The sequence below is a fragment of the Martes martes genome (genome assembly GCF_963455335.1).
Source record: "Martes martes genome assembly, chromosome: 8".
In the NCBI taxonomy this organism is placed as follows: domain Eukaryota; kingdom Metazoa; phylum Chordata; class Mammalia; order Carnivora; family Mustelidae; genus Martes; species Martes martes.
The window spans coordinates 105,015,696-105,028,379 of NC_137895.1; the positions used below are offsets into that span (position 1 = coordinate 105,015,696).

Here is a 12,684-nt window from a genome sequence, read left to right on the forward strand (position 1 = left end):
GTACTCATGTGAAAATTGTGTTCCTAATGTTTAAGCTGATATCATCTGCCACTCTAGTACCTGAAGATGAGAACATCCTGATAGTTAAAGTGTTACACCATGAATTCAAATGAACCATACACTCTGAATGTACACTAAGTAAATAACTAAAACTTATTAAAAAGAGTCAAAAAGAATAAAAATGAATCAGGATAAAATACACACTTTGTAAGTCTATGATCATGTAAGAATCAACCAACGAAAACAGCATTTTAATATATTTAAAATTTTGATGAATTTAATTATATTAATCAACCTCTACAGTCTGAGGATAAACATGACACTATACATTCACCACTATTAATGCACAGTACATAAGAAATCCTAACATACACTAAGCAGATACTGTGTACCATAAAACACACAGTAGCAGATACTATTGTACCATACCATTTTAATCAATTAATCCTCACAACCTTTTCAGGCAATAAAGTTCCAAAAAGTAGAAATAATAAAACATTATCTGATCTTAATGGAATAAAAGCTAGAAGTAGCAAAAATAAAAAGACCGGTCAGAAATCTTTAACTTCCTATTAAAAACTGGTAACAACAACAACAATAAAAGACTATAAATCAGAATATCCAGAATAAATCAAAGCAGTGATCACAGGGAGTTTTGTAGTCTTAAACATCTTAGTCAAAAGAGAAGAATAGAAATAAATTACGTTGCCAACTCAAAAAACTAGGAAAAGACCTACAACATAAACCAAAAGAACTTTGTGAAGCTAGATTAGAACTGAAATTATCAATCCATTTCTGAAAATATAAACTCACAACGTTTTTAAATTTTATTTCCCAGGCCTAACCACTAAAAGGACCTATAAAAGCAATGGCATCCCAGTAGGAACAAACACACCTTGTGCTCAGATCTTGGTTTCTAAATATTATTTCACACTAAAATGAACCAGAATTCCACGGAGAAATGGCTGATTCCAAGTCTAAAGCAAGGCAAGAAGACAATGAGCCTTTTTGTGCTAAACAAGTGCTCAAATAAGGATGGAGACAAGTCAAAAGAGTATCATGAAGCAGCTTGATGGGGTTCCCATTAGCCAAATTTGGAACAACAGGATTACCAAAATGGAGTAAGAGATGGTAATAAATAATAAGACATTATATTTTTTTTAAAAATCATGATCTATAGTGACTATAGTGGGGGAGTCAGTCATGGTTTCACAGGTACAGGCATTTATCAAAATTCACAAAACTGTACACTTAAGATATAAACGTTTTACTGTATGAAAAAAGTATCTCAAGAAAGTGTGGGAGAAGAGTTCTCCTTTAATGAAAAATGTTAACAAATATAGAAAATGACGGAGCTAGAAAATCAGCCAGCTTGCAACCACCAACATAACTAATTCAGGTAAGGATCATCAAGAATGTGAAAACATTGGGTAAAACATAACTGGAAAACAGGTTATTCACACTATCTTACAGTGTACTCTGGTTACTTTTATTACAAAGAGAATAAGTATAATGGAAATCTGGCTCAAACTTAATGTCACCAATAATGAGACATACTGGGGCGCCTGGGTGGCTCAGTGGGTTAAGCCTCTGCCTTCGGCTTAGGTCATCATCTCGGGATCCTGGAATCAAGCCCCGCATCGGGCTCTCTGCTCAGCAGGGAGCCTGCTTCCCCCTCTTTCTGCCTGCCTCTCTGCCTACTTGTGATCTCTGTCAAATAAATAAAGAAAATCTTTAAAAAATAATAATAATAATAATAATGAGACATACTGGCATCATGGGCTTCATACTAATGTATAAATGTGTTAAGGGTCTAATAACCCTTCATACAGACAAACTGTGACTCCAGGTTTCAAAAAGCTCACTAGTGAGGTCAAAGATGAAAAAAACAATCATTGCAGGGGTGCCAGGGTGGATCAGCTGATTAAGTGTCCAGCTCTTGACTTTGTCTCAGGTCATGATCTCAGGGTTGTGAGACAGAGCCCTGCATCAGGCTCTGTGCTCAACAGGTCTGCTTGAGATTCCCTCTCCCTCTGCCCCTCCCCCCACTTGCATGCACTTTCATTCTCTCTCTCTCTCTCCCCCTTTCTCCAAAATAAATATTATTTATCTATTCTTTAAAAAAAAGAATAAAAACAAAAGTAAAGCAAGTGATGTGACAGAGATAAGAAAGGGGAATAAGATAACTTCTGTAACTTCTGTTTCTTGTTTAAAAGACTATCGGATGGCTGTGCTTGTCATGGATACCAGGCTAGAAAATAATAAAGGAAAAATAGATTTAGAGAAGATGGTCATGTTTGAGATGTACTGAATTCAGCATACCTGCTGTGGCCACCAATGGCCACCAATATGCACACACACATCTTTGGTAAACACAAAAGAAACATGAGCGTTACAACATATTTAGGAGTCTTGAGTGTACAGGTAGTAACTGAAATCACAGAGTAGATAAGATAGCTAAGGAGAGCAAAGATAGGAAAAGACTTAAAATCACCATGTAAAGGGCAATAGGAAGAGAGAACAAAGATGACTGAGGGGGAAGAGAGAACAAAGATAACTGAGGAGAGGTCAGAGTGAAGAGGATAACCAGGAGAGAGGCATCACGGAAGACAAAGTTAAAAAATCAAGTTAACTGAATTTCAAAAAGGGGAGTCAACAACCCTACTAAATGTATATATCCTCAGAGATGAAGAAGAAATAAAAAGTCCTCAGCTTTTGACAATTATTAACTCAGTGGTAACTTGGGTGCAGTTTCAACAAAATTATTTAGCTCAGTGTCAGATTACAGAGTACAAAAGCTAAACTGATACTGAGGAAAATGAGACAACATTGACTGTTTTTCAAGAAACTTCATGAAAAGAGGCAAGGAGTAAGGCACTATGGAGGAAGGGAGTTTTTGTTTTAAGATGACAGAGACTTTAAACATGTTTACATTGGGGGTAGGAGGAGATTCAGCAGAGAGAGGAGGTAGGAGAGAGAAATCTCACAAGTGGTGTATTAAAATCCCTAAAGAAGCCAGAAAGGACAGATGTGGGAGGATTATCCTTAGAGACAAAGGTACCCTTTGCCCACAGAAACTGGCAGAAATTCAGAAGGAATACCAACAGTTCTGTGTATGGGGCAAGAAGTCAAAGGAGTTCTACCAGAAAGCCTTTCACTTCTTTCTGAAATTGAAGAGTAGGAATGAGGCAGACTAAGCAATATAAAAATTAAGGACAAACTGTGAAATGACCAAATTCTTCACTGAAAAGCCTACGGTAAAGAAAAAAAAATAAAAAGAAAAAGAAAGAAAAACTTACAATGGTTCTAGTTTCTACCTGGTATCAACCAATCTGACTACATTAAAAATTATTCCAACAAGTAAAAACATTCTATATTGTCCTTTTCTTATATACAGGCAATGAGCAGCTGAGCTTTTTTATGGTTTCAAAAGGAACATCAAAAGAAATTTCATCACAAGTAGTCAACTGATTAGAGGAGCAGGGCCACCTGGGGCAACTCTTAGTGAGTCACCAAGTCAGAGACTACTAGTCTTCAAGTGTTTCAGGTCTTGAAATAGAATCATCACTATATACCCAATGATGGTTAGAACTTTTGAGATCAGCCACAGTAACAAAAATCACTTAATGACCAAACCAGAGTTTACTAACTTATAACGGTTTATAACTAAGAATTCTCATTATGCTAAATATAATTATATTATTATAATGCAATAAAATACTTATTTAATTATGAATTACCAAACAATTTAAATTACATACTGGTAACTTACTAATAAAGGAACATAAATTTATAATTCACTTTCCAGTGAATTTCCATTAAATTCACATTCTCCATCCAAGACACCTACCTTTCTGTTATCAAAGTATCTAAGAAGCTAAATTACCATGGAGGAGATTATTTAAGGAGCAATTCAGAGCAAGGAAAGCAGCATCTTACCGTCCCAACCCACAGACCTATCTTTACAACAACTTTAAAAGCACACTTTGAAGACCACAAATGAGAATGGGGAAAGGAAGATAGGGCAGGTCCAGACAAGAAGAAATTAGGGCATTTTTCTTCTGATGAAATTATTTTTGGCTACAAGAACACTACAGAAGTTAACATTGGAATGGTTCAAACACTAAAATTTATGCTCTAGCTTTTAAAGGAATGAGCGAAAAATAAAACCACCCATTCCTACTCCTCTCATTTCTGCTAACCATGAAAATAAAATATACTACAGTTCATCAGCATGTCTATAACACTGGCCCTATAGTACCCAGAGTTACCCTCTGATTTGTCCTCCTCATCAAAACTGTTCAAAATTAACTAAAAGCTTTCTAAATTGAATCAGACTGAATTTTATAATTTCCTCCTTGTTCATCTTAAAGGTAAATGAAAGACAGGTCTCTTCACGTTCTAAAGAACAACAGTATGAGAATGCCTCCAATAACCACATAATTGTTCTGCAGTCAATGCACTTAAAACTCCTATTAAAAATGATCCATGGAAGTTGATACCTGAGACTTGACACGCCTTGTTCTCTTCGGCAGAATGTTCATTCTTGTGCCTGGCTCTGGGGAAGTTTGGACATCAGTGCCAAGAACCTCAGGCTCTACTTTTTCCTTAAGATCTAAATTAGGCATCTGTATACCCTAAAGAATCAGAGCACAGAAAGAAAGCAGGTTCACTGATAAGAAGTAAGATTGGAGAATCAGGAGAGAAATAATAAATTTCCAATAAATCCCAAAACTACATGAAACCAGATGACAATTCCACCCAGCAAATTCATCTATAGATTGAAGACAATCCCTATCAAAATCCTAGCAGGCTTTTGTTGCAGAAATTGAGAAGTCAATTTCTAAAATTTATGTGGAAATGCATGTTCTTTGGAAATTCTGAAAAAAGAAGAACCAAGTTGGAAGACTAACACTATTGGATATCAAAACTTACAATACAGCTACAATACTCAGGACAGTATAGTACCGGTGTTAGGGTAAATATGTGACCAAAGAACAAAACAGAGACCAGAAATAAACCCACATTAATAGTCAACTGATTTTCAACAAAGGTGCCAAGGTAAATCAAGAGGAAAAGGGTAGTAGTCTTTTAAACATATGATACTGGCACAACTGAATATTCATATACATATACATTTCCCCTCCCCCCAACAAATGAACTTACACTTTTACCTCATACTTTACACATACAAACAAACAAACAAACAAAAAAACTCAAAATGGATCTAGACCTAAGTATAAAAACTAAAACTATAAAACTACTAGATGAAAACAAAAAAGAGTATCTTTGGGGACTTAGGTTAGGAAAAGATTTCTTAGATATAACAACAGAAGCACAATCCATAGAAGGGGGGTAAAGGAAATTAATAAACTACTCTTCAAACAGACACCATTATAAAAATGAAAAGATAAACCACAGACTAGCAGAGAATATTTGTAAAATCATATACCTAATAAAAGACTTGTATCAAGACTACATAGCAAACTCTTAAAACAAGTGTAAGATGACAAACAATCCAATAAAAAAAGATCAGAACAGACACTTCATCAAGAAGATATACAAATGGCTAATATGCACATGAAAAGATGCACACCACTGGTCATTAGGGAAATGAAAATTAAAACCACAATGAGATACCACTACACACCCACTAGAATGGCTATAAGCAAAAAAACTGACAATACCAAGTGTTGGCAAAGACGTGAAGAAACTGGAAGCCTCTACATTACTGGTGGGAATGTAAAATGGTTCAGCCACTTTGGAAAACAGTTTGGCAGTTTCTTAAAAAGTTAAACATAAACTTACCATATAACCCAGCAATTCCACTCCTAGGTATCTACCCAAGAGAAATGAAAACATATGTCCACACAAAGACTTATACATGAATATTCATAGCATTTATTCATAATAGCCATAAACTGGAAACAATCCAACTGTCCACCAACTGGTAAATGGATAAACAAATATGGTATATCCATACAATGGACTATTATTCAGCCATAAAAAGGAATGAAGTACTAATACAGGCTAAAACATAGATGAACCTTGAAAACATTAGGCTAAGTGAAAGAAGCCAGACACAAAATTATACTGTATGATCCCATCTATGTGAAATTTCTACAAAGGCAAAAAACTACAGAGCCAGAAAGAAAATCAGGTGTTTATCTGGATTTGGGGTTATGAACAGGAACCAACTACAACCAAACACAAAGGAACTTTCTGGGCTGATGGAAATATTCTAAAACTGAGCTGTGGTGATTACTGCATAAATGTATAATTTATTAAAGCTTACTGACTATGTATCTACAATGACTGAATTCTACAGTATGCAAATTATAACCTCAATAAAGCTATTTTAAAAATACATGAAGTCAAGAGGAGGAATTTTTCAAAAAGCTTAAGTCAAGAGAATTTATTTCAAATAAATAAGAAAACAACCTTCATTCCCATTGACCTTTATCTTGCAAACCACCAAAAATAGCTGCAATTTTTAAACCACACCTTGCTACCCCAAATTTTGGTACCCAGAGAAACCTTTTTAACTTTCTATGCTTAGCAAACTGCTAACTTGTTAACAGTGAACACAGTCTAACATTCATATTTGGAGGACTGGATTTATCCACTCCTGGATTTATCCACTCCTGCTTTCACTCCTGAAAACAAAAAATGATGCATCTCACCATAAGGCTGACACCAGATTGGAAAAGTTCATATGGGTAGAGAATTCTTTCATAATGTGACTTCAAAAGAGACCCAGTTCCTTTTCCTGGCATATATCCCAAGCGACTACCCACTTTGGACCATTTCTTCTCTTTTGTGACCATTTCAAAACCTCCTTTGCTGGCAACGATCTGAAAAGAAAGTAAAAATCATTTAGAAAAAGAAGGCAGATTCATGCATTCTGACTCTGTATCTTGCCTGCTAAACAGAAAAATTGTTCTGAGCTTAAGAAATTGGATTTCTAATTTCCTTTCCACATACACCTGACATTGAAATTTGTCAGCATTTAAAGTATGAAATAAAGAACGACTTTCAGAAGCTTTAAACTCTACTATTTAACTAATGTTAATGTGCCTATTTTCAATGAATTAAACAGTTTTATGTACTCCATATCCACAAGGAACTCAAAATATAAAATAAGAATTAAAACAACAGAAATAAACATAAACATAAATGTAAGTTATATAGCACGAAATACACATAGGAAATGAAATTGGGAAATGTACCAAATAACAGAATTTTAACAGAAATGACAAGGAAACAGTGGATTCAGAGACTATTTTGGAAAAGGCTATAATTTTTCAAAAGAAGTTTTACATGGAAGATTACAAAGGAAAGATGGGGAAAGATCAGATTACAGTGGTAGACTTACTAGAAAACATAGTACAGAATGTATTAGCATAGGAAGAGTTAAGATAAATTGAACAATTTGGCTGAATGCTCACATCAAACCAGGCACTATATAGAACATACATATATAAAGGTTCCCTATCTTTCAGAAACTGATACTGTACATCTCTCACACTCTAAAATATAGGCAGTGTTCAGGTGACTGATGATAAAATAAAAAGGACTGTGACATAGTTATCTGAACTCAAAAAAATATCTGAGTGTACACTATTGCTATTTCTCTTCATCAAAAAAGTTAAGAGAAGGGTGCCTGGCTGGCTCAGTTGGTGGAACATGCAACTTGATTTCAGGTTTATGAGTTCAAGCCCCACACTAGGCGTAAAGCTTACTAAAAAAAAGTTAAAAGAAAAATTAAACATAGAATTACCCGACTCAACAATTCCACCCAAAATAACTGAAAACAGAGAGTTAAACAGATACTTGCAAACCAATGTTCACAGAGGCATTACTCACAATACTCAAATGCTGGTAACAATGGTGGAAAAAACCCAAAGGTCCATCAAGAAATGAATAAGCAAAATCTGATACACACATATAATGGAATATTATTCAGCCTTAAAAAGGAATGAAACTAATGCATGTGACAACATGGATCCTTGAAAACATTATGCTCAAACACAAAAAGATGAATATTATATGATTCTACTTATATGAAATACCTAGAATAAACAAATTTAATAGACAGAGGAAGTAGAATAGAGGTTTTACCAGGGGCCTGAAGGGAGAGGGGAAGTTCTAGAAATGAAGAGTAGTGATGGTTGTACAACATTTTGAATGCACTTAAAGTCATTAAATTGTACACTTAAAAAAATGGTTAACTGTTATGTTATGCATACTGTACCATAATTTTGTATAAAAAGGTTAAGAACATGGACTGTAGAGCCAGATTTCCAGAGTTCAAATCTCAGCTCACTACTTAATAACTGTGTGACCTTGGGTCACATCATAATTTGCACTTTGGAGCCCTCGCTATTATTAAAATATTAATAATAGCATTTACACTTTATTATGAGGCAGTTATAAAGAAAAATGAAATAAAACCCGAAAAGCACCAGGACAAAATAAGCACAGTGTCAACGTTAGCAGTGTTATAATGTCTGTGTTTGTAGGCACATGGGGTCTGGGCATGCTGTAAATAAACGTTTTCAGCTCTTGTACTCCACAATGCTCTTATACACAGAACCGAACCTATACCAAAGCAAAATTTCCCTCAAAGCTTGGTGGGAATACTTAAGTTCACGTGCACAAAAGTTGAACATATCTCTAATTCTTTAGTTTCTTTTAGCACATCCTCAGACAAGCCATCTCTGTTAAAAAAGACTAGCCAGGGGAAAATTATAAGGAGAAAAAAGTTTATTTTTCCAATCTCGTAGTGTGAGGAAAACACAATGAGGGTGTTTTAGAGGGCTATCTGGAAACAAGTGCATGAATCAGGATGCCTTTCATTCATATCTTTCCAGCGCTTCCATACTGTCAGGTACTATTCTGGGTGCTTGGGATACACCTGTGAATAAAACAAAGATCTCTGCCCTCATGGTGCTTATATTCTACCAGGAAAAACAGCCAATAAACTTAGTATGTAAATTTTAAAGTGATAAGTCCCATAGAAGAAACTTTAAAAAGCAGTTAAAAGACCTCACAAGTGAGGGTTTAACCAAAGTATAAATGGTCACAAAAAAGTTCATTATAAAAGTGAAATTTGAGCAAAGACTTCTTCAAGGTGAAAGAGTTACCCAAGCAGATATACAGGGAACGGTCAGAGCGCAGGCTCCATCTTAGAAGTATACCTCGAATGTCTGAGGAACAGTAAGGAAGCCAATGTGGTTGAAGCAAGTGGGGAAGAGTCCAAAAGAAACAGAAGCTCTCTTAGTAGTCTTCATTATACGATACATTTATCACCATTACATACTACTCTAGTTTGTATGCAAAGCACCTTAAGTTAAATTTCCATTAGTAATGATATATCTGCATGGATCCAGTCATGCTGTACCACCCAGTTAAGATGCTTACTGGCATGCAGCTGTGAAAATGACAGCCAGCACAGTCAGAGTACAGCTAAGAAATAAGATAAAATTATCTCACAAAAAAATCAATACTATGACTTTGTCTTCGTGCATATAACACTCTAACAATCTAACAAGGCCTGATACTATAAAAACCCACAAAACTTTACACTTATTTTTCTTCAGCTGACAGATTCAAGAATTATCATGTATAATTTCAAAATATAAAAACCATTTACTCCTAACATTTTACCATGAAATATATCACACCGTTATCACCAGAAAAATATCACTTGTAAGCCATGCCCTATAAAAAGGTACATAACATGCAAAGATAAACCGAACAAAATGGAAACAAGCCCTTCAATCAAAACTTGAGCGAAAAATAATGTCAATCAAGGCAAAAATTTCCATCCAATGTAAAACTAAGTCTGGCCAGTAGGAGACAATCTTAACGGAAATAAGTAGTAGTCTCCTACTTAAAACCTCCCTCTCAAGCCTCCGCTGAAAAGATAGTTAAGGCACAAAAAGGCATAGGACCAAGAGAAAGCAGATACATTAAGTGATAATCTAGCAGGCAAGAACAAAAACCAACCAAGCACCTTCAACAGAAGAAAGCCACAGAGAAGCAGAGCCTGGAAAGGCCTAAGAAATGGAAGCAGCAGTCCCTTTAAAATCAGAGATGGTGGGGCGCCTGGGTTGATCAGTCAGTTAAGCATCTGCCTTCAGCTCAGGTCATGATCCCAGGGTCCTGGGATAGAGCCCCAAGTTGGGAATTCTTGCTCAGCAGGGAGCCTGTTTCTCCCGCTCCCTCTGCCTGCTGCTCCCCCTGTTTGGGCTATCTATCTCTCTGTCAAATAAATAAAATCTTAAAAAAATAAAATAAAATAAAATCAGAGACAGCAATAAACAGAGAACAGGACTGGTTGAAAACCTGTATAAAAGCAATTAGACCTCCTCCAGTCAGCACAGCCAGGCAACTATTGTTCTCTAACCCCAGGACAAGACTAAAGATTTACTCAGGAGTCTGAAAAGAAGGAACTCTAACCGTTGTGAAATGTGTAAGCCTAATGATTCACAAACCTGTACCCCTAGGGCAAATAATACATAGTATGTTAATAAAAATAATTAAAAAAAAAAAAAAAAAAAAGAAGGGACTCTAACCTAATAGAAACAGGTAAGCAAACTTAGGATCAGTCAAATACTCTAATAGTCCAGAATCAAGTTATTAGTCTAATATTTAACTAATAAAAGTTCAGAAAGTGAGAAAAGATAAGTGGGAGATATAATTATCAAAGAATACAAAAAATACAAGAAAAGTTATAAGACCTCAAAGATATGAGTTCAGATAAGAAAACTTAACAAGTGGGAAAAGGAGCAGGAGGGGGATAGGGTGGCTGGGTGATGGACATTGGGGAGAGTATGTGCTGTGGTGAGCACTGGGTGTTGTGTAAGACTGATGAATCACAGACTTGTACCCTTGAACAAATAATACATTATATGTTACTGTTAAAAAAAAAAAAAGAATTAAACATACATGCCTGAGTGCCTATACCAAGTTAAAAAAAAAAGAAGAAGAAAAGTTATTAAGTACAATCAAAGTATTAAATGAGATAGTGGAGATTCTCTCCTCGGAATGGATTTCATAGAGAAGGGTACAGGAAGGCTATGAAGAAAGAAAGCAATAGTTTGGGTATAAATGGAGGAAGACAACATGGCACATTACATGGAATTAAAATTGGATCTGAGATCGAGGGCTACCACAATTTTGCTTTTGCCTGGAGAGGTTTCCTGCAGTTGTGCCAATGAGAAAGACAGCAAAAAGATTGAAGTCTTAGGATCACTGACTGGAATGATTCACAAGTTCCCTTATGATGACCCTACTTACAATAAACTTCATAAACACTTTGACAAAAATAAAACATACTTGATCCCAAAACCAGAAAAAGACCCCATCAAAAAAGAGAGTTACAGACCAATATCCTTGATGAACACTGATGCAAAAATTCTCACCAAAATACTAGCCAATAAGATCCAACAGTACATTAAAAGGATTATTCACCACGACCAAGTAGGATTTATTCCAGGGCTGCAAGGCTGATTCAACATCCGCAAATCAATCAATGTGACACAATATATTAATAAAAGAAAGAACAAGAACCATATGATACTCCCAATAGATGCTGAAAAAGCATTTGACAAAGTACAGCATACTTTCTTGATCAAAACTCTTCAAAGGGTAGGGATAGAGGGTACGTTCCTCAATATCATCAAAGCCATCTATGAAAAACCCACAGCGAACATCATTCTAAATGGAGAACTGAGAGCTTTTCCGCTAAGGTCAGGAACACAAGAGGGATGTCCATTATCACCACTGCTATCCAACATAGTAACAGAAGTCCTAGCCTCAGCAATCAGACAACAAAAAGAAATTAAAGGCATCCAAATTGGCAAAGAAAAAGTCAAACTATCACTCTTTGCAGATGATGTGATACTTTATGTGGAAAACCCAAAAGACTCCACTCCAAATCTGCTAGAACTTGTACAGGAATTCAGTAAAGCATCAGGATATAAAATCAATACACAGAAATCAGTTGCATTTCTTTACACCAACAGCAAGACAGAAGAAAGAGAAATTAAGGAGTCAATCCCATTTACAATAGCACCCAAAACCATAAGATACCTAGGAATAAACCTAACCAAAGAGGCAAAGAATCTGTACTCAGAAAACTATAAAGTACTCATGGAAAAAACTGAGGAGGACACAAATGGAAAAAAGTTCCATGCTCATGGATTGGAAATGTCTATGCTACCTAAAGCAATCTACACGTTTAATGCAGTCCCTATCAAAATACCACCAATTTTTTTCAAAGAAATGGAACAAACAATCCTAAAATTTATATGGAACTAAAAAGACCTCGAATAGCCAGAGGAATGTTGAAAAAGAAAGCCAAAGTTGGTGACATCACAATTCCAGACTTAAACTCTATTACAAAGCTATCATCAACACAGTATGGTACTGGCATAAAAACAGACACACAGATCAATGGAACAGAATAGAGAGCCCAGAAATAGACCCTCAACTCTATGGTCAACTAATCTTCAACAAAGCACGAAAGAATGTCCAATGGAAAAAAGACAGTCTCTTCAACAAATGGTGCTGGGAAAACTGGACAGCCACATGCAGAAAAATGAAACTGGACCATTTCCTTACACCACACACAAAAATAGATTCCAAATGGATTAAAGACCTCAATGTGAGAAAGGA

General features: G+C 35.6%; 1 protein-coding gene across 1 annotated transcript in view; it reads right to left on the reverse strand.

Moving 5' to 3' along the window:
• KDM5A (lysine demethylase 5A) overlaps window positions 1-12,684 on the reverse strand; it is a 92,879-nt gene that overhangs the window by 69,943 nt on the left and 10,252 nt on the right. Inside the window, exons 4-5 of the mRNA XM_080810678.1 lie at window positions 6,684-6,854; window positions 4,503-4,637 (exon numbers count right to left, since the gene is read on the reverse strand). Coding sequence (XP_080666804.1) covers window positions 4,503-4,637; window positions 6,684-6,854 — 306 coding nt within the window. The remainder of the gene's footprint in view (window positions 1-4,502; window positions 4,638-6,683; window positions 6,855-12,684) is intronic.